Source organism: Podarcis tiliguerta (genome assembly GCF_965153285.1).
Source record: "Podarcis tiliguerta genome assembly, chromosome: 1".
NCBI classification, from domain to species: domain Eukaryota; kingdom Metazoa; phylum Chordata; class Lepidosauria; order Squamata; family Lacertidae; genus Podarcis; species Podarcis tiliguerta.
The window spans coordinates 28,701,633-28,724,729 of record NC_139534.1 but is presented as its reverse complement, the minus strand read 5'-3'; the positions used below and the strand labels follow the sequence as shown (position 1 = coordinate 28,724,729).

General features: G+C 42.5%; 1 protein-coding gene across 2 annotated transcripts in view; it reads right to left on the bottom strand.

Annotated features, from left to right (window-relative positions):
• LOC310660475 (sodium channel protein type 1 subunit alpha-like) overlaps positions 1–23,097 on the bottom strand; it is a 53,237-nt gene that overhangs the window by 13,750 nt on the left and 16,390 nt on the right. For both annotated transcript variants that reach the window (XM_083405278.1, XM_083405277.1), the window contains 7 exons: positions 21,331–21,669; positions 18,254–18,386; positions 17,658–17,896; positions 12,702–12,875; positions 11,162–11,518; positions 9,276–9,710; positions 2,276–2,393 (listed from right to left, as the gene is read on the bottom strand). In XM_083405278.1, coding sequence (XP_083261404.1) covers positions 2,276–2,393; positions 9,276–9,710; positions 11,162–11,518; positions 12,702–12,875; positions 17,658–17,896; positions 18,254–18,386; positions 21,331–21,669 — 1,795 coding nt within the window. The remainder of the gene's footprint in view (positions 1–2,275; positions 2,394–9,275; positions 9,711–11,161; positions 11,519–12,701; positions 12,876–17,657; positions 17,897–18,253; positions 18,387–21,330; positions 21,670–23,097) is intronic.

Sequence of the window (23,097 nt, the reverse complement as noted above, 5' to 3'; positions counted from 1 at the left end):
TCATAGATCTTCATTTCTCCCTACAGCCTCAAGTGCCACCTCCCACAGTTTCCCAAAAGGCACCCCAACTCTCTAGAAGAGACTTCTGTTAGCCACAAGGGTGTGACTCCCCCCACCCCACTGCCTTTCCATTCATAGTTCTGCTCATAGTTCTCTGGATGCAGCCTCACAAGTTTTTCATGTCCTGAAGCCATTGTTGTAAATGAACAATACTGAAATATGCAACCAAAGGTATGTTTATGGAAACAAAATGTTTTGTGGCACCATAGAAACCAATGTCGGAATCTGATGACGGAGGCTATAAAATCAACCACCAACACAGGTCTTTGAGGTGTTAAGACACAAACTATTAGTTTCTGCTCTTTTGTCTTTACTGTTGCCAGATTCATTTATCTAATTAAACATTATACAACAGTATTTCTACATTCATTGTGCACAATGATGGTGATTCTTAATGTAGCATCATCAATGTGTATGGCATTATGTATTTTATGTGTATTATGAAATAACAACCATAATAAGTTATGTTTCTTGCTCTGAGAACCTGATTTCATATATGTACAGAGATACATTGTCAGGGAATTACATCTTCTTCCTCCTCTGTTGCATTTTCCCAGAACACCAATTATAGTCTTTTGTTCCTGAAAAATGTGATTCTCCTATTTCACCCTTGCAAATATGACTGTTGTGGGGAATGTGCTTCCACAAGTATAATGAGTACAGAGCTAAAGTTAAGATGTAATCAGAAAAACACGATTTTCTGCTATATGAATGAACTAACGCTAGAACTACTGCTAGAACTCTTTCATAATGAAGACTTGCTTCCGCTTTTGAGCAAACCTTAGTTTCTAGTGCAACAAAAGCAGGGAGCTGAGGTTTGCAGCAGGGGAAAGTCAGCATCAAACTGTGGCTTCAGATTGACTTTTTTCTAACTAGACTTAATGCAAACCACAGTTTCTGAGTTCCATCATAATGGGAGTCATGTTTTGTTTAAGAGCTTCTGGCCTCCTTGCAGACGGGAGAGATGTGGGAAGGAGGAGCCTGCAAGCCTGAGGCTCTCCATGGTTCATTCTCATAGTGGGAAACCATGGTTTCTGACTTTATTGGATCACTCATAATGTCTAGTGTCATATGACAGCAAGCATTATTCCCCTCACACTATTGTTACTACTACCTCTGAAAGTCAGTCTAAATTTGCATCTATACATATAAAATGGCATATGCAATTTTATTTATTTTTTGCTAATTTGTCACCAGAGGTCTGTACCTAGCAATGCTCCGGCTTAATACCTCTTTTTAAGGAAACCTTTGGTACCATTTCTACTTTCTGTTTTCTCAGACAAAGAAACAGAGTACCCCCAGGACTCTCTACCATTCTGCTTAATGACAGGACGAAAATGGATCAATGGAAAGGATCTTCCTATGGAGTCTGGAAGCAGGAAACAATTTGCTAACTGCATCCTGAATAGTAGGAAATCCTCTGGGACAAAGTCAGCAAACTTATTCTAGACTCCAATTTCAAAGGGATGGATTTTTTCCCCCCAACTGACAATCTGGAGCAGTGCAGACAGGAACAGGCCAGCATATTGATTCCCAACTCCAAAGGGAAAAACGTCACTGTAACAGATTGATAGTCTGCCATTAATCTAATATGTTTCACCACAAATGCTCATTTAAAGAAATGACTTAAAAGAGGAAAAAAAATCCTCCTGGCAATATATGAATCGGATAGCTGTTAGCCAATTTTATTATTTATGGAAAGCCCAGAACAATTGTGCAGGGTTGGGGAAGAGGTGAAGTTTCAATCCTGCAGGAAAAATTGTTGCCCTGATGGAACCTTAGCCGTAGCGCTTTGCTGAATACAACCCAGAACCTTTCAGTTGCTGCCTACATATTGCTGGTGCCAGACATTCTGCCCATCCCTACATTTGTTTGCTAAACTGACTCACACAACGTAAATTTAAAACAGCTTCATTACTCTAAGTAGAAACTGCGTTTAAAATAGCATTTCCTCAAGGAAAAATCCCAGCGGGAGTAGCTATGTTAAGTCTGTTGTAGCAAAAGAAACAGAGAGATCTGTGGCACCAATAAGACCAGCACATTTATTGTGTCATAAGCTTCCATGGGCCACAACTCACTTTGTCATAAGCATAAAGTCATTTGGCTGAACATCTCCCCCCCTGCTTCCTCACATACTCACAGGATACAGCAATTCCCAAATACATATTTTTGTCCTGCGTGCAATCCCCACTGTTAGGTTTGCTGCCCTTGATACCTTCTGTAAAGCAAGCCTTTGGTTGTGATGGGTCTTCTGCTGCATCTTCCGCTTCCTCCTCTCCCAGGGGAGCAACATCAATTGTGCTGCCTTCAGTGGTGCTGGAAATACTTAATTTCTGTAAGTAAGATCACACAATGCATTTTTTTAAAAAAGCAGTATGTATTGGATTCTGAGCTGAGGTTAATGTGACTGGGCATGCACGGGAGTATGTTCACACATCTCAAATCAGATTTCCAGAAAAGCAAAGCTGTGTTCACAAAAGCCTACTTCAGATTACGGGACCTCTACATGCCAGCCCATCTGTATGTCCACTCCACCTCCCAGCTTCCTGTGTTGAGTGGGAAGCCCTGAAGGGTTTTCGTAAGTTTAATGTTCCGAGAAGCCTCCCTGTGACTGGGAACCCTGATAATACAGGACTTCCAATAGGAGAGGCTTCCAAATGCACACAACCAAATGAACTTAGACATGCCCCCTGTTCCCTTCAGACTTTCCTGATCAGAATGGGAAGTCAGGGATGCAGTTTGGGGGCAGTGCAGGTGGGGACAGAGCACACAGCCACTCTGCAACCACCGGGTGGAAATTGCAACACCTGAATACGGTTCAAGTGCCTTAGAACATCTAAACATACCCATATGCAGCTGTGCATTGTTACTTACCAAAGGAAATTTCAAATGCTTTTGGGGCAATAATGGTAAGAATATCCCCCCCCCCCCAAATTTTTTTATCTGGTGTCAATCTGTATAATTTATCAATAACTGTATAGAGGGTGCATTTTTTCCCCTGCTGCTCTTAAAATTGTTCTTTTCAAAAAAGAACAATTTTGTCATAGTAGTTCTGACTTAACTGACATTAGTTGATTGGCAGAAAAAAAAATACTGCTAAACAGCTTTATCTATCAATATTATTTATAATGCTAAATTCAAGCTTGCACCACAGACAGGAACCACCCCCGCCCAAAAAAAGTTGAAATCAGCAGCATGACCCAAATTGCTCTCAATTTGGACGTGAACGATACCAATGATTGATTCCCCGTCACCCCCACAAAGATTGAGTTTTATCTAGGGGTGGCTTTATGCTAGCATCAAGCACTTCTGCAAAGCATGGCAACCAATTTTTGACTATCTTCCCTATCCATTCCCTCTTTCCCTGAAAAACAGCTCCTGGTGGGTGGGGGACCCTCCAGAACAATATTGGATATGGTGCAGTAAACTGGGGTTCACCAGACAACAGATAATCACAGAATACCATTTCACCCCCAAACAAACTACTTTTTTTTTTTTAAAAAAAGGAAATGTCAACAATGAAAGAAACATATTTATTTCATTCCCACAGCCTTTATTTTGCATTCTCTCTTGCAAGTGCATAGATGTGTTGGTTTCTATGCATTTTTAAACTCTTTGTTACTCTGGTACTCAGACCAACTCTTAGAAGTATTCAGAGAATTATCGATTCAGGTGCTAGAGAACTCTCATCTTAGGTTGTGACTTGGTTTGGCATCCTTCGAACCTGATCATCGAGATCAAATATGCAGTGGAATTTAAGGCAGGGCCAAAATAAACTGCATGACCCACGATAGGTCTGAGTACCAAAATTAACCAAAGTAGTTGTGATTATGGCATTCTCTGGCCTGATACAATGTTATTACCATACAGTATATAACATCAGAAATGGCACCAACAGCTGGATGAATGTGGGGAATGATGAAAGCACAGTTAAAACAATACAGGGCGATTCTAATCACAGTTATTGCATTCTGACTTACATGATTCAGGGATGATGTACACCTTTCCGTGATTTTCAAACTTTTATTCCAATTATTAAAAAACTTATTTAAGATGTTTAAAGGCACTGTTCCTAGTCATTTTTTAGAAAAGCAAATATTTTCCTGAAAGTGATAATCTTATTGACAATCTAGATATTTATCCTGAATATGGTGTTAAGTATGGTGCTGCCATGGACTCAATGGGTATGTATAACCAACCATGTAAATAATTACTCAGAGATGGACCAGTCACAAGCACACTCCAGCCCCCGCCCATATAAATGTTGTATTTGTATACAAGGAGAATGTTGCCAATTCTCAAGGAGAATGTTGCCAATTCTTCCATCAAAGCTAATCATTGGGAAAGTAATTGTCACAAAAATAATTCGTGGTTTTTCATTCTCATGAAGGTATCCTGATCAATGTAGCCTAAGTCCATCAAACTCAAGTGGAGGAAGGTCATCGTTTTGGGAGCTGCTTGGAAAAATGGATGGAACAGAACCTCTGTTGGTCCAATTCACTTTAAAACTTACGTCAAATGAAAGGTGAAAAAATACTTATTGACTGTACCTACAAATGCTAGCTTTGATTTTTCTGTTTTAGTTTCAATCTGCTGCAGATAGCATAGGGTTGCCATATTTCAAAAAGTGAAAATCCGGACACAAAAGCTATTTTTCAGGAAATTAGGCATTTCAGCGATTTGCACCCAGACACTGCTTCCGATTGGCATATTCCAGCTATGTCAGGAAAATTCCAGGCATATGGCAACCCTAAGATAGCAGAAAGATTTACGAGCACAAATTATCCCTGTGATAGACTTTCATGTTATTTGCTACTCAGGTATTTTATGAGGACAGTTAGATTGCTATTCGTTCCAGATGAACAAGCAACTGGTAAACTGCAAGACACTTGTATCCAGTTCCCTGCCTGTAAAGTGAAATTATGAATGATCTACCTCACGAGGCTGTTGTGTAAATATTGTGAAAGTCTTTATACACAAGAAGCATTATAAAAAAAACAAAAGCAACAATTAATACTCTTCTGATTATTCTGAACTGGAAAATACTAATTCAAATCTAATTAATTACATTAACATTTGCTTTCATCGTTTTAATATGGAGAGCATTTTTATTGTAAGATGCTTTAGCAGAGATAGGGTGAAGTAATTCTGAACTGGATTATAAAAATCACAAGTGATCAATATATATTACGTTTTCCTCTTCGGTTACATAACAGCCTGCCAGCCTGCCTTGTATGCAACCGTGGGGCCTGCCAATCCGGAATGAGCCACTCCTAGGCTGGTCCAATGCAGAATAGTGAAAGCAACATTACTATAGGTGCTAATCAGCAGCTGCAGCTACCCAACATCCTCTGAGCCCATGGTAGGGTGCATCTTATTCTCCTCTTTCCCTGACAGCAGCAAAATGGAGAGCGGTCAGAATGACCCTGGGAAGGGAGAAAACAGGACAGCCACACCTGGCAGGAGCAGGACACATGCCAGATGAGTGGTTAGGAAGGAGCAGCCCTTCTGAATTTTACTAAGCTTCTAATTTTGCTACACCTAAAATTTTGCTGCCCTAGGCAGTGACCTAATTTGCCTGGTGGTTAAATCAGCTCATGGTGAGAGGACACACAAACTAGCAAGTGAAAGGTATGTCCCACGGAGGACCTTACGGTCTTCAAACAAAAACATCTTGGAGGTCCCGGGGCACAGGGAGGTTAGGCTGGCCTCCACCAGAGCCAGGGCTTTTTCAGCTGTGGCCTCGATCTGGTGGAACGCTCTGTCACAAGAGACTAGGGCCTTGCAGGACTTGACATCTTTCCGCAGGGCCTGCAAGACAGAGCTGTTCCGCCAGGCCTTTGGCCAAGGCACAGCCTTTGGTAATCCTCATAGAACTCTAGCCCAATGGTTGCCATTAATTTGATTTTGAATTGATTTTAGAATGAATTGATTTTAGAATGTTGTATTACTTTTACTGTTGTTAGCCGCTCTGAGCCCGGCTTCGGCTGGGGGGGGGGGCAGGATATAAGTAAATTATTATTATTATTATTATTATTATTATTATTATTCAGCATTTATGATGAAGCACACATGGGATTGGCTTGGGAAGCCAGCCGGTTCTGTTTTGACATGAATTTATTAAATCTTCAGAACTTAGAAATGGAACTCAGCAAGACTGCAGATTCTGATGCGCTAGCTAAACTCAAGTAGGTACTCTACCAGCTTTACTTTCGGTGATTGCACCCTGTGCCTTAAAATAAGGTTTGCGAGAGAGCGGTTGTCACAACAATGAAATGTTTAGATTTTAAACGTGACATCCAACCATGTCACCTCACCTATGCAATGGATTTCTGCTTGCGCAACAGCGCTTCCTCTCTCCCCCCCCCCCAACTGCCCAGCATTCCAAAAATCTGCTCTGTAGGGTTCCAGGATTCCCCATAGCTGATTATGGAAGCACATGGGGGGGGGGGAGAACGGGAAAAGGGGCACGTCCTGTGGCATCTGTTGGCACAAAGAGTCACCATTTAAAAATAAATTACCACTTTTCATTTAAAAATCTCAAAGCACAATGTAAAACTTGAATGACAATAATTGTAAAAAAAAAAGCAACCAGTAAAACCAAACCAAAGGTTAAGAAAGGAAAGTATTCATTGCCAGCAAAATCTTGGGCGAATGAATGAGTTTTCATCAGGTGGTGAAACAGGATTAGAAGCAGAGGTACTGCCTCCTACTCATTAAACTCCGCATGGCATGGAAAACCCCCTCATGGGTCTTCCAGGGCTTTTGGCAAAGACTGTCAACAGCCACATCATTATGGGAAAGCTGCACTCACAATCACTTCCTTGGCCATCGCCATATTCAGCTGCAGCCACTGAGGTAGCAGTTAGTTTGCCAAGCCCCAGGCCTCCTCCTCATGGCTAAGAGGAAAGGTAGTGAAGGATCCTTCATCCCTGAAGGTTTCCTACCTGACTGGAATGTAGCCAGAGGACCCAATTGCCCAAACGCCTAACAGGAAACACGATGAAGTGCAAATTACTGTTAATGGTGATGTCAATGTAAGTCTACCATAGGGTATGGCCACTACATCCACTTCCAAGGCAAGATTTTTCTGCTGTCAGTTACAGAATGGCCCATCCCTGTATTTCCTAGTCTTCCACAGAAGACAAGAGGACAAAAAAGTCCACCAGTACCCAGTTGCATCTATCAAAATTTAAATGAAACACTACCATGAGCACTTAGGGAACAAAAGCAACAACACCCTCCTTTGATTCCTATTCATCCCTAAAAATGTCATTATGAAACAGAAAAGAGTTGTCATGCTTTTATACTCATGAGAAGCGAAGGAAATCCTGTTTCAAACTTACGTGTCATTAAGCCTCCTTGAGCATACTAGGACGTATGCAAATATGCATAAATATGCACTGTAAATTAATGAAGTATGCCTTAAGGAATGCATATATCAGTTTATTATATTAAAGAGCTTACTAATGAAAATGCAATGTTAATATTCATCACATTCCGACTGGTTATGTAATTTCTCAAAATTACAACTAGCTCTTACTAAACTTGAGCACGCTTGGAACATTAGAATTCAAGACCTAACTATACTGCTGGACCAAACCTTCCACCCGGCCCAAGACCACATGAAAATGGGTTGACTACTTAATTATTCTTTCTGTTGTGCTAGCAATGGTAGTGTGCTGTGCTAGATGCTATAGGGACTCTTAAATTGTATTTTTTTTAAAAAATAATAATAATCACTTCTTTTATTTCTTATATTTTACTGTATTGCAATTTGAATTCCATAGAATTGTAGAAGAATTCAAACTGCAAGTGTTCTTCATGGACACACCATAGACCACCTGAATGAGGTTTGCGGAGCTCTGGTGGCCTGCAGATCACAGCTTGAGAACCAGTGCCACAGACCATGCAGTTCACATATCAAAATGCTATGTAGAAATCATCATACACAGTGAATGTTGGAGTGTGCTGATCATGCTGGGATGAACGTTGCATGACTCCAATTGCAGATCAGCTTGTGCATATTTCTGTTGGTATCACAATGGATGAAGAGGGGAATATACAGATTAGCATGCATGCCAGTCAATCTTTGTTCAACAGTGATCATGTATATATGAATTGCTGAGGTAACCTGTTCAAAATGGCTGACACACGTTGCTGTGCCTGGTTAAAAACCACCAGAGCTGCACTCTTGGTTGATCCAGTTTGAGTTTAGTCCTGTGAGAAGTAAGAATGGTGGGAAACAACATTGAAGGCGCAAATACTTCTGGGTTTGTAGTTCTGGAAATACCACAAACATGGCTGCGAAAGTATTTTCTAATACGTTATTCACGCAAACACATTTGAAAAGGCAGGGTAAACACAGCAATTGAGCAAAGACATATAGAGATATACACACTGAGCACACCATGGTCATTTGTTAAAGTAAGAAATAACAATTCTGATTTATATGTTTAAAAATTGTTCTGCGTAAACACAATCATGTTTTCACAGGAAGACAAATATGAGCAATGGATTTGTTTTTTAAAAATTGTAACAGAAGGAAAAGAGAGAGAAACATCGTCATCTGGCATTAATGAAAACAAAAACCCCATCAATACTAACTTGAACATATGAATTGATACAGGCAGTCAGTATGTCCAAATGAGGTATCCAAACGGGAATGATTACTGTAAGCTACATATTCAAAAGTAGAATACTTTAATGATTACCATGGGCCTGGATAAGTTGAATAGTTTCGTTAGATGTGCCATTTACCAGGACAGTGTATAATTGCAGTATAAATAAGATCTTAGTATTCATTACTTCAGAACATTAACGGTAACAGATTCAGAGCTACTTCATGGCAACTAGGATGCTGATACCACACACCCAGTTTTGGCATGTGTTGGGCTCTGCCCCGCACACATCCAGAGTCCTCTAAAATGTCACTCTGGTGAAGAAATGCTCTTTCACAGAAGCTGGTCCATAACCTGCACTCAGCAATGTGAAGATGCATTGCCAGTGTCACTTCATTAAGTAATGACACCAGACTATTCCATGTTTATAGAATGGGGAGGTAGGTACGCTGCTGCTTTCAATACTCACAGGCTTTTCAGAAAAAAATGAAGATTATATTTTAAAATATGAGGACATATACATTTTATGGCACAGCTGATAATGTATAAACAGAAGGGCAAAGTGTAAATATGGAAAATTATCCCTTGCCTTACCTCTTTACTTTCCTCGAGCTCGGATATGCTGCTAACTTCCTCCGTATTCAGGTGTTCAAAATCAGACTCTCCCGCAGCTATCGGTACTGTCACTGTGAGGTTTGGGTTGTTGATGAATGACATGTGATCACCGCTGTCCACGTAGATGGTAGTTGTGGTTCTGTCATTGTAATAGTCAGCTACAGTGTGGTTGGGGACACACCCACTTTTCTTGCCATTTTGCCCATCAGCTGAGCCAATTCCAGTGGAGGCCTTACATTTTTGCAAAAGGGTCATTTGCACAAACTCATATATTTTTCTTTTGACATAATCTATTCCTCTCTGGATCCTTGCTATGGCAATTTGTAAGTTGTTTGCATCTGTATCCTGATCTGGAGCAGCGAGGCTGTCTGAACTGAAAGAGCTCAATAATAAGGCCAGAAAAAGGTTCAGGACCTGTGGGGGGGAAATAATTCAATTAGGCTCTTTCCCCCCTTTAAGTTAATTCCTAAAACCTAAAAGTCAGATTTGTTCCCATGTATTCTCAAACTGAATTCATGAATTCGTATTTCAATTTCTGAATAACTTTTTTTAAAAAAAAATTCTTTGATTAAGTGCTTACTTCCAGGGTTTAGGGATATGAAATCAGTGGTCATCTATCCTTTCTTAGTTGCTGTCTTATTTTTGACAATGCTTTTGTTTGTTAGCAGAACCAAACAATCCAGTTTGTGTTGTGTCTGCAAGTTTACCAAATGTTAGCAATTTGTGTATCAGAGAAACTAAAGAGAAGGACCTATTTATCTTGTCATCATAATTATTTTTAACCACTTCCACCAGTGGAACATACTTATTTCTTAAACAGAGTGGGATATTTGCGAAAATACACCCCAATATATTGAAGTTCTCCATACAAAGATGACAGAAAAAGCACAAGTAAATTTGGAATGTTAGGACATAACTAGAATACAGCAGCAGTGCCCTTTGGGCCAGATGATTACTGTATTATTATTTATTCAGTTTATTCAAATATATTCTATTTCTGTACACTGCTGAAGTGCTCTCTGAATGAAGTGCACATTCTGACATAAAAATAAAAATCATTAATGTAACAATATGCTTTGAATGAAGAATTGTATAACAATAAACCAACTGATTTGTTTCAGTCTATTTCAGTGGTCTTTAGCACCAGGTTATGCTTTACTCCTTGACTCACTGGGTTGCTAATTTGCAAATTCAAACATGGATTAAATGAAACAAATTAACATTGCTGTATTGGCCGGGAAAGCACCCAAACTAACAACAGGCTATGTGCCTTCTGCTGCACTCAAGGAACTCTCTTATCTGCAGTGTATCTTTAATGCTGAACATTTGTTTGCTGTCTTGTCTGTAATGCAAGGAGGGCATTACGTGTGGATTCCTCTGCCCACACTGCTGGCCACCAGCCATGAGTGCAGGCAAAAGAGCCAAGCACAACAAAATTGCTTCCAGGCATTGAAAATTATATGCCATCCCGAGAACCTGGTGACTGGGTGACCAACAAACATAGCAAACAAACAAATAATAACTTAATCCCTTTTGGTGGAATGGGCCATAAGACATCAAACTGCAGCCCAGGTGATGCCTACAATGAAAATGAAATCTGGTATTTTGGTGGGCAAATAATTAGTGCCTGTCAAAACCTTTGGTGCCTGTCAATGCGGCCAGCTGAGCAGGCTCATCCTTGAAATCCCCCACAGCTATACGATTCTATAGAAATAACACCGTGGGTGCTATTTACAGAAGAAAGGGGGTCAACAGATTTTCTAAACAAGTATTCATACTAGTTTGCCTAAATGGATCATAATAGCAGGTAATCAGACAATCAACAGAAAATACGGTAACTGAAAGGACAGTTGTTGATTACATACCACGAGGTTTCCAATCACCATGACCAGCATGAACACAATGAGGCACAAGGCTTGGCCTGCAACTTCCATACAGTCCCACATGGTTTCTATCCATTCTCCACAAAGAACTCGGAACACAATCAAGAAAGAGTGGAAAAAGTCGTTCATATGCCAGCGCGGAAGTGTGCAGTCCTCTGAAATCTTGCACTTACAATTATCATAGCTTTTGCCAAACAGCTGCATGCCAACCACAGCAAAAATGAAGACAATAATAGCCAGGACCAAGGTCAGATTTCCCAGAGCACCCACAGAGTTGCCAATAATCTTTATCAGCATGTTCAAAGTTGGCCAAGATTTCGCCAGCTTGAAGACTCGAAGCTGCAAATGACAACGAGGCATTTATTTATATGAGAAAGAGACACAGATGGTGGTTGCAATTCAGAGACTCACATCCCATCCCCAGCTATATACAGTGGTACCTCGGGTTAAGTACTTAATTCATTCCAGAGGTCTGTTCTTAACCTGAAACTGTTCTTAACCTGAAGCACCACTTTAGCTAATGGGGCCTCCTGCTGCTACTGCGCTGCCGGAACACAATTTCTGTTCTCATCCTGAAGCAAAGTTCTTAACCTGAAGCACTATTTCTGGGTTAGCGGAATGTGTAACCAGAAGCATATGTAACCTGAAGCATATGTAACCTGAAGCGTATGTAACCTGAAGCGTATGTAACCCGAGGTACCACTGTACTGGACAAAGAGCCATGAAGTCAAGTGTTTCCATAGCTCTATTTGGGAAAGCTCCAGCAACACCCATATGACACACTCACTTAGCTTACGGCCTATAGCAGTGGTAAGGAACATGTGGCCCACAAGATGTTGCTGGACTACAATTCCCATAATCCCTCACCATTGGCCATGCTGCCTGGGGCTGATGAGAGCTGGAGGCTGGAGGGCCACATGGGTTTCCTATCCCTGGCCTGTAACTAGAGTTGTCACAGTGTAAGGCAGGCTTTCCCAAGCAGGAATTGCCTGCAGAGGTACAAGTTAATGTCTCACTCCTCCTAGCTAGTGTGGCTTCTCTATTGATGTAGCTGTGGATATAAAGTAAGAATAGCATGGACACTCTTTTCCCTTCTTTAGAAGCAGACCCACATTATTGAGTGTAAGAATTCCCAGTGTCCATGCAAGAAGACATCTTGGATGGATAAGCAAAGGTGTGCTGTTAATGGGCAGCATAAATCAAAAGAAAATATGAAATTATGGTGCTCCAAGAAAAGCTTGTACCCTTTCTCTGCTGGTTATGAGACCTTGGAGAGACGAGTGAAGCTGGCAGTTTTAGGTCTTCACACCCATTCAACACGCTTGCTATTAGCTTTAGCTTGGTTAAAATTAATGATGTGGTTGGGATAAAGGGTGGAAACCTTTCCAAAGTAGGCCCAGCACTCACTGCTTTCCTGTAGATTCTGTGCCCTTCCTCAGTTCCAGTCAGAGGGAGGGTTTTTAACTATTTCCCCTCTCAAGTCTATGATCAAATGAGTAATGAGACTTTGCTTCTTATTTACCAATCTGAATGACCGTAGAACAGATAATCCATCCACATCTGAAAAACCCAGCTCTATCAAACTCAGGCTGACAATGATGCTATCAAAAATGTTCCAGCCTTCTTGGAAATAGTAATAAGGATCCATGGCTATTATCTTGAGGACCATTTCTGCAGTGAAGATTCCAGTGAAGACCTAAGTGCAGAATGAAATAAGTTAACTTCTGCATTTTATTACCCCGTCTTCCCCTTCCCATTTAATTGCATGTTTTATATTAAAAAGAAGCAATGCATGGATGTAATCTAACAGTGAAAGTGCTGGGACTGCATCATTGCCCTGCTGAAAGGGGCAGGGTCTGATTCTGAACTTAGAAGAACCAACTTGCAGTATACAGAAGACAGGGCTGGAAGTGCTCCTTAGAGGAGCCATTCTTGTTTAACTTCAGAACTTCTGACTGTGTGGAGGAGCCTATTCATACTGACTTCCCTTTAGGCTTTTGCCAAACACACAGAGGTTGATGGGATACGATATTGAAGCAATGATGCTGCAAGCTGATTGCTTGGAAAAGTCATGTGATGTTGGGAGTGTCTGTGGGAAACAGGCAGCACCGGAATTAGCTCAGAGTGTAATATGAGCTGCACAGGAAGTGCTTGTGGAGTCGTCTGCTGGAGTTTGAAGGGAGCAGACATGTTTTCTGTAACACTGCAAAGACAGGAATAAAGCCATGTAAATACGTTTCTGTCTTATCTCTTTCCCCTGCGGGGGGGGGGGCAGGAAAGAGTGGTGTGTTCTTCTCACGCTGAGAAGGATCGCCTATCGCGACCTCTGCCTGGTCCCTGCCGGGAGAGCAGACCGGGAGGTCAACAGGAGACCGAGCCGGGTGCCTGGGAGAGTTGCCAGTTTCTCCTGATAAAGGCTCGGAATCCAACATCTGGTAGCAAGAGCCGATGGTTTCATTCCATGAAAGCAGCGAAAGAGGTTGGTGGATCGTAACTTCATCCTCTGCAAAATGATAAGGGAAGATATGGTAGCGGGCGGATGGAAAATGCATAACCGGCAGAGTACCGGAGCAATCGTTTTTGCTGATAAGCTAACGAGCAACGGAACCCCCAAGGTATGCTGATTTTATGGGCTAAAAGGGTGAACGCAGATTGAAGATTCTCTGGTTCACAAGAGCTGTTACTTGGATTAGAAACGGCATTGAGAGAGAGCCACATACTTCGCATACCAGGGCATAGATAAGAAGCTTGTTGTTCAAGCTTGGAATGTCCAGTTGCTAAGCAACGAGACGTCAATCTTTTCAGCTACTTCGGAGATAGTTAGCTTGAAAAGGAAGTGGAAATTCACTGGCCACCGGAAGAGGCTGGGACTGTGAAGAGGCTGGAAAAACACTGGGTAAACATTCCAGCGTTTGTTTTGTCTTTGGCAAACTGCTCTTGGAAGGGACTTTCCAGAGCTGCCTGTGTTTAGCTGCCAAACGACTCTTGGATTTTACAAGGCTCGAGAGTGAGAGCTGAGGCTTGGATTCAAAATGGATACCAAGAAGGGGGGAGGCTTACCTTACCCACCTCCACTGACTAATGATAATTATGCCTCATGGTCTATAAAGATGAAAGCCCTGCTACAGAATCAGAGGATTTTTGGGGTGATTGATAACCCCATTCCTCCTGCACCAACGCCAGGTTGGAATTCACAGCATGTCAGAGCCAGGACGGCCATAATTCTGTGTGTCTCAGATGATCAACTCGTGCATGTTCAGGATTTGGAATACGCACGTGAGATTTGGGAAACGCTGCGTAGAATACATCAAAGAGATGCTGGTTCTTCAGCGTTGCTGCATTTTGAAAAGCTGACCAATCTGAGGCTAGCGCCTGATGGAGATGTGCAAGCGCATTTGACAGAGATGAAATTCTTACGCCAGCAGATGGCGCAACGCAATTTCCCTCTACAGGAAGAGATATTCTGCTTCATGATTATTAACAGCCTTAATCGGACTTATAAAACCGTTGCAAGTCAGCTTGGTTCCCTACCAGCGGCCGATCTAACTGTGGAAAGAATCTGTTCAGTCGTTCTGAATGAAAGGGACAGACTTGCTGCAATAGATGTCAAAGACAGGGGGAGAGAAGCTCGGAATCCTGACACCCCCACTGCTATTGCAAGTGAAGAACAGGCTGTTGCTTTGAACGTTGTCCGTTGTTTCAATTGTGGACAGACTGGGCATCTTCAGCGGAACTGTAAGAAGCCACGTCAACAGAGAGGAGCTAAGGGGAGCTCTGCAAAGCCTGAGGCGTCAGGCAAAAGTCGTACCAAGTCCCAGGTGAAACCTGAAAAAGCGTTGCTGTCAACAAAAGCCGAGTTTTCAATGGAGAACGCTTTTGTTATTGACACGGGTTGCACGCAACACATGACGTCGCGCCGAGAACTGTTTTCAACGTTTAAGAAGCAAAGCTTCACTGTGAAACTGGCCAATGGCCAGGAGCTGAAAGCGATCGGGTTTGGGACTGTGTATCTTGAAAGTCTGAACTTGACTATAAACAATGTGTATTTGGTTCCTGATTTAAAGTACAATCTGCTGAGTGTGTCGCAGATCACAAAGAAAGGACTGATTTTGTCCTATGATGAAGAAAGCTGCACAATCTACAAAGATGGAGAGCTGTATATTTCTGCCAGAGAGAAAGATGGACTGTATTTGTTGACTTTTGATGAAAGTGATTGCATAAACTGTAATGCTTCTGAATCTAACATAATCTCTCTTGCAGGTACGACGAATAACGTCAAGGAGACGAAGAGAGTAACCAAAGCTTTTCAGCGAGTGTATGCTGATGTGATTGGTCCTCTAGCACCTTCTAGAGGCAATGCAAGATATTATCTTGTGTGTGTGGATCATTTCTCTCATTACGTGTGGTTATTCATGTTGAACAGACCACAAGAAGCCTTAGAAAGGTTTAAAGAGTTTTGTGGCAAGGTTAAGAATATTCATGATGCTAACATTGATTGTCTTTTCACCGATGAAAAGCCAGTTTTTCTTTTACAGGATTTTCAGGATTTCCTGCATAAGAAAGGAATAAGGCACAAGATTGCTGTTTCAGCAGATGCATGGAACAGAAGTGTCTGTGTGCAAGTGAACAAAGAATTGCAAAATGGGATGAAGGCGCAATTGCTGAGTTCACATTTGCCACATGAGTTTTGGGCGGAGTCTCTATCGTGTTATTGTTACTGTTGGGTGAGAAAGGTTTCCAAAGGTATGGAATGTTCTCCTTTTGAAAAGCTGTTCCACAGAAAACCTTCTGTCGCGCATTTTAAGGTTTTTGGATTTCAAATCAGGACAGAAACTCCAGATGGGGTTAAGAATGCCAGAGGCATTTTTGTGGGTTATGAAAAGGGTCTCTACAGAGTAATTTTGTCTGAATCTGGTCAGGTGATTCTCACAAAATTTCTAGAGAGTGCTCCTGAACAGGAGAGAGTAATTGTTCACACATTTCCCACTGAGAACAGTTCAGATGATGATGATGATTTTGCTGATTACAGTGGTACTGAGAGTGATAGTGATAGCTCGAAGAGCTCAGTTGACACAGTCATTGAGAGGAAATCTCACACAATGGCTAGACCTTCACAGGTGAAGGATGAACCACTGTTTACTATTGGAACTGGTTCTCCAAAGAGTCCTGAGTTTGCTAACTCAGCTGTAGCGTGTGTTACTATTGTTGACAACTCAAGACAGGTTAAAGCTGTGTCTAAGTCAGAGACAGAGACACAACAGGGAGTTGCTAAGCGTAACACTACGTTCCCTAGCCAAGGTAATGCAGATGCACTCATACCTTGGAAATCAGACAACCAGAGAGGTACACTGGGGAAACCAGTGGCGGGTAGTTCCAAGGGTGGAACTGAAACAACAGGGGAGTGTTATATGTATAACAACTGTTTGTTTTCTTCTCTGGGTCAAGCTTTGCTCGCAGCACACATTGAATCAAATGGGGGAGTATGTTACGATATTGAAGCAATGATGCTGCAAGCTGATTGCTTGGAAAAGTCATGTGATGTTGGGAGTGTCTGTGGGAAACAGGCAGCACCGGAATTAGCTCAGAGTGTAATATGAGCTGCACAGGAAGTGCTTGTGGAGTCGTCTGCTGGAGTTTGAAGGGAGCAGACATGTTTTCTGTAACACTGCAAAGACAGGAATAAAGCCATGTAAATACGTTTCTGTCTTATCTCTTTCCCCTGCCGGGGGGGGGGCAGGAAAGAGTGGTGTGTTCTTCTCACGCTGAGAAGGATCGCCTATCGCGACCTCTGCCTGGTCCCTGCCGGGAGAGCAGACCGGGAGGTCAACAGGAGACCGAGCCGGGTGCCTGGGAGAGTTGCCAGTTTCTCCTGATAAAGGCTCGGAATCCAACAGTGGAGCCAGTCCATGTGGAAGATAGATACATTCGTATGAAAGCGGAAGACAGAGAAACACAGTAGATCTTGGCTATCTGAGGAAGAATTTACTGCAAGGAAGTTTCCTGGCTAAATGTTTGGTGAGGAAGCTGGGAATTTTCAAAGGGGCTTTAAATCTGGTAGGAATTTGGAGCAGCAGCAAGCAAACTCCAGGTAGATGCTTGGTTGCACAGAGCAAGGTATTCTTGCAGGACAGAAGCTGATGGAAGCAGAACTTTGGGAAGAAGGAGGTTGCAAGACTTTGGGAAGAAGGAGGAAGCAGGACCTTGGGGACATCGGTTCAATCCTAGTTTAAAGGACTTCAGATGGCAGGGCTGGGGAAAACCCCTTTACCTGCTATCACAGAGAGCTAGTGGTGATTACATAGGACTGCGCTAGATGATGTCCTGATTCAGTAGAAGGCAGATTCATATATTCAACAGGTTTAGGAACACCCAGTGGAGATACAACCATTTTTAAAAGCATTTTCAGTTGTCCAGAATTAGTTTTAATTAGAAAATGATAAGATAGGTTGAAAAGCAAAAAACAACAACCCTGACTTACCAGGTTTCCAGTTGATAGAACATTCTTGAAGGCATCATCTATGGGATGATGTTCCATGGCCATAAACAATGTATTTAGGACAATGCAGATGGTGATGCCAAGATCAACAAACGGATCCATCACAATGAAATGAACAGTTTTCTTTATTTTCAACCAAGTATCGCAGCAATTCCAAATCAAGTAACTGTGGGCAAATTTATACCAACATGGTGGACATTTCTGCCTGGATTCTTCAAGTTCTGAAGAGAGGCATATTGAAAACATGAGGACCAAATATTCACTCAATGCTGTTTGCTAATTATGAAAATACAACTTGACTAAATTATTCAATATTTGCAAAATTGATTACGTAAGTTCTGTGGGCAACATTACCTCTATGGTGATGCATTGATCATTTGATCCTGCAATTGAACATGCATGTTCACTAAAGGTTTGCTTTATTTCTGAGTTGTCTCTACCTAATAATTATAATTAGTGCTTTTCCAGATTTTACTTCTTTAATAATGTCTCTCAGAACTTCTCATATTCTTAAAAGAGTCCATTCATTTATGAACCAAACTGTCACAGTGCATTTACACCCACCCCCCCACACTTACCTTCCATGGTATTTGTGATTATGCTTGCTATACTCATTGCTCTTTGCCTTATAGCAGGATCTTCCAGTAAATCCATTGGTATCTGAAAAGAACTTGACCTCCTCTTTCTGCTATCTACTTCAGAAGCAGTGCTCTGCAGTGGAGTAAAGCAGCTAGATTATCAACATAAACTATACAGGGAAGCATACACTGTAAAGGTAACCCCACAAAATATCAAAGCATTCATGCCACATGCAGTTTTGCCTTTATTATGCCAGACTTTTTTACAATATCTAGCCCTTCCCAAAAAAAGATGCTTCATATATCTGGTTTTAAAGAAATAATTTAAATAGCGGAATGTATTTTGTACACGCCACAAAGAGCCAGCTGAACTCTTACAGCTTTTCAGTCGCTCAGTTCAGGCATCTGGCTTAGTGTAATGCATGTGTGTGAGCAGAATCGGACCCACATCTCAGGAACTCTCTCATTTGTTATCATGCAAAGGAGCATATGCATTAGCCTGGTATTTTTTAGATGTGAACTGTCTGATGTCCCTCTGCTCCTCCAAAGTGGTGTCAGGATTGTGAGTATTGCACACATTCCTGACTCATGTACAACCTCTTGAGTATGGTGTTCATGCTGCCTGTGAGCAGAACCGTACTGCTGGGTCAAACATCTGACCTGGCTGTTAGAATATTTATTAAAAAGCCCTTCAACAAATGGAGCTGTGCCTTTGCTCTTTGGACTACAACTTCCATCAGCTCCATCCCACATGGCCAATGTTAAAGGATGATGGGAGTTGTAGTCTCAACAATATCTAGGAGGCCACAGATTCTCCATCCCTGGAGAAGGTAGAAGAAACTGTACGTTATTCAAAACATGAAGAACTTGAACCAGAGCTCAGAACTCCCCAGGTTTTTATGCTTAGATATCCAAATAAAGAAAAAAGGAGGAAAAAAGGTCACATGAGAACAACAATTATTTCACTCATCAGCATCCAATTTGTGAACAAGTGTTCCTTCAGGTCTTCAATCCGTTCAGGATTGCTTCTCCTTATTAAAACATCTAGCAAAGTTAAATGCCTGATTTCTCTCATTTAGAGCTTGTCGCATTTGTCTAAATAAATTAGCAATAAAAGTCTGACTTAATTGAGCTTTACCACGCCAATCAGAACCAGGGACGAATTAGTGGGATAAAATGTTGTATGTATCTTCAGACACAATGCATAGGTGAGTGAGGAGTCCTCCATCAGTGTCTACGGACTGCAAAGAATGGTTCTGAAACAACTAAATGAAGCACTTTTTTTAAACGAAAAAGAGCAATTGCTCCCATTTTTACAGATGGGGAGCTGGAGCTAAGACAAAAAGGCTTTCTGGTGAGCAGAAGCAGCTGGTGAGGCAGCAAAGGTGAGGCACTGCTGGTCTCCTGGCTTCCAAGTACAATGTGTTGCTGGCACTCACTGGAGAGAAAAGGGGAGGGGAGCTTAGTGCTGTGTAATGGCATAATGGTGAGAGCCACTGGCTCCAGAGCTTGGCACTCCCCACACCTAACCCCATATGCGCATGCTGTGTCGGGATAGCAGCAGTGCCCCACCACCCCCACACCAGCTGCTACTACCAGCAAGTCCATTGCGGAGCAAAGTTTTTAAACTGGGGCCTTATCAGGTTTTACGTCTAGATGATATTTGTTGCTTCAAAATCCATGCAGACATGCCTAATAATTTTCTACTGCTTGGAAAATGCCATTTCCCCTCAACGTTAGGCTTCAAAATGAACACAGTGTGATTGCAGCAATGCCAGGGGCTGATGATCACCCGCGAGGTCACTAATGGAGAGCTACATGTCCATCTTCAAATGCTGCCCAGTTTCCCTCTGTTCCTTTCCCCCCTTTATGTATCATGTCTGGTCTTTCTCCAGCAGTGGAGCACACACAGAGAGACACATCCATAAACGTGGAGCTTTATATATGATAAATACAGTGGAACCTCAGTTTTCGAGCGTCTTGGCAGCCGACTGTTTCGGAAGCTGAACACAGAAAGCCTGGAAGCAATTGCTTCCATTTTTGAACGTGCCTCAGAAGTCAAACGGCTTCCGCTATGTGTTTTTCTTTTTTCTCAATGGATTTTGCCAGCCACCCATTGCTCCTCGGTTTTCAAATGTTTTGGAAGTCGAACGGTTTCTGGAACGGATTATGTTCGAAAACCGAGGTCCCACTGTAAATAAAAACCAGGGCGCTGGCTGTTGCCTCTCTCCCTGTCCTTCCCTGCTAGGCTGACAGGGGAGCTGCTTTAGGGAAGGCCACACAGCCTTCAAGGTGATGGGAGGTGCCTCTTTCTCTTTTACTGTTCTCAGGGTAATTGGGGAAGGTAATGGTACAGGTTTTGGTGAGGGAATGCAAAGGAGATCAGGTGTGTTATATACTGAGTTGAATAGGATCCAAACTGCAGCAGTCTGATTGGTCCTAGAACAATAGGATTCAGAATGCAGCAGTCTGATTGGTCCTAGAACAATGCAGCAGTGTGATTGGTTGGCAGGAACCACCCAATCATGCTCCAGATAGAAGTGAATCCACAACCTGATTGGCTTACAGTAGAATTCCGGAATTAGCCAATCATGTGCAGCCCATTGTGTAAATAATGTATATAAGGCAGATACTTTGAGGGGACTTTCATTCATTCCTCCTCACCACTATGAGCTGAATAAAGGGCATGAAATCACTTTGCGACTCTGAGCATATTTCAAGGTGAAACAGGAGGAGAATCAGGGAGAAGGATGGAGTGAGAGACAGAGGATATGCAGGAACAGGGAGAATGCAAAAGGAAAGTGGCCTCTGCCACTGAACAAGCATTTGCTGTGCACAAAGTAAATGTACATTTGGCCATATTAAACTGCCCGACTCAGGGCTGTGTTTGCAAAAGCACATGCAGGCAGAGGCAGGGCCATTCCTTTCTGTGTCGCATAGTTTTCAAAGCCCGGAGAGTTGCAGCATGAAAGCTTGCTTCCCCACCGCCGCCGCGACCCCAGGATGCAGATGCATTTAGGCAGCTTGGATTCCATTCTGTAGACCCACCATGCCTATGCTACTTAAAACATCCTTACACTGTCATCGGTAGTTGCTTTATCTATTATCACCTCTGGGAGAAGCTGTCCAGTGGGCGAGAGGAGCGCTGGGGGTCCTCCTACCAAGGAAACCACCCCGTTGCAATCCACGCTGCTGTTCCTCTTCCCATTCACTGGAAACACGGGGAACATGGTCTGGCTAATGTTACTTCCGCACCGCTCGCTGTGCCTGCGTAGGATGAAGTAGGAACCGCTACGGCTCCCGTTATCGTCGAAGGTGCTCTGTTCGCTATCGGCATCCGAGCCCCCTTCAGTGGTCGGGCCTCTGAAGCTGGAAAAGCTTGCTCTGCTGTTCCGTCTTGTGGAAAACAGCATCGACTAAGGAGATACAAACAGAATGGTTAGATGAAACTTAGGAAGCCATAGCTAAATCCTCACTGCTGTTGCTTTAAGAAGAAAACCCAGATTACTCTTCCCAGATCCAGAAGGTTTTTCAGGTTTTGGCAAACTATCAAAATATTAACTTTGTGTTTATTCACCGGGGGTAGCGGTGGGGAAAATAGTGAGCTTGATAGTATTTAGTTAAAAGACAATCTCTAAAAAAGAACATGCATTCCCCAGCTTTGTTCTCACAATGACAACAGCAATATTCATTCCTCTTCAGTTAAGCATTTATGTTATGAAAGCGAACGTATTTTTCAAAATAGGTTCAATACAATAAGCAGTGCTAGAAACTCAGATATATAAGCTAGGTGCCAAATGGCTCCTTAAACCAGGGTCACAGTCGCCAAAATGGAATGCCAAGTTGCTATTTGGGGGGCAGACTGGTTCAAAAGTCGTATTTTTCAATATAACTGTTTGGTTCCTGAAATTCATTCTGACTGTGCAGATAAAATATAATGGATGGAATTCTATAGGATGTGTTGCTAGTGTGTGAAAAAAGTCAAGATCCAAGGGTCCCCAGGCCTGCACCTCCAGATGGTGGGGACACTGGGCACCACCCCAATGCCTGGGCATCTTCACTTGGTCTCAAAGTGGTCGATAGCGAGGTGCAGAATGCGCCTGGCAAATTTTGAACGCTGATACAATTTACTCAGTTGGCACTAGCCTGCCTTTCTGAATATCTACACCACAAACAACTGAACAAGTAATGAAGATGAAAAAAGCAAAAGATAAAAAGTCGAAGGGGGGAAATCACTGAGGGAGAGGCATGTAGGGGAGAAGCAACAAATATGAGAAGGGCTAAGTCTGCTCTTCTGTGTCACACGTCCCTCTTGATGCCCTCATGTACCAAGTTGCACGATCCCCCTGCTTCTTTTTCTTTGCTTAAACATCAAGCAATTAAAAGGTGTCAAGGCCTGGGCTTCACCAATCACTTCTCTACTAAACCCCCCCAAATTATCTAATAGATTCAGATGATACTAAATCGGGTCCTCCCTTAAAGAGGGCACGTGTTGCAGTGAGACCTGGCAACCAAACCCTGTGTTGTGGGTGGGTTGATTGAATAGCCACAACACCCAATTGGTAGGTCCCCTTGATGCTGGAGTCAATCAGGCCAATGGGACGCAAGCTAAACGGATCAAGGGACCTATATATACCTATGCACGTGACCCAGAGCTTTCTCTTTCGGTGTGTGCATCAGGCTGCACGCTTGACCTTGCTATGCCATCGTGTGTCATCTGTCGTTGGGACAGGGGCACAGCAGGAATTTTCCCCATGGCTGATTGGCTGGTGCCATTTGGGTTTTGCCTGCGCGTAGCAAATCGTCACAACTTGTAAGGTTGCGGATAGGCTCTGGTTCAGGTG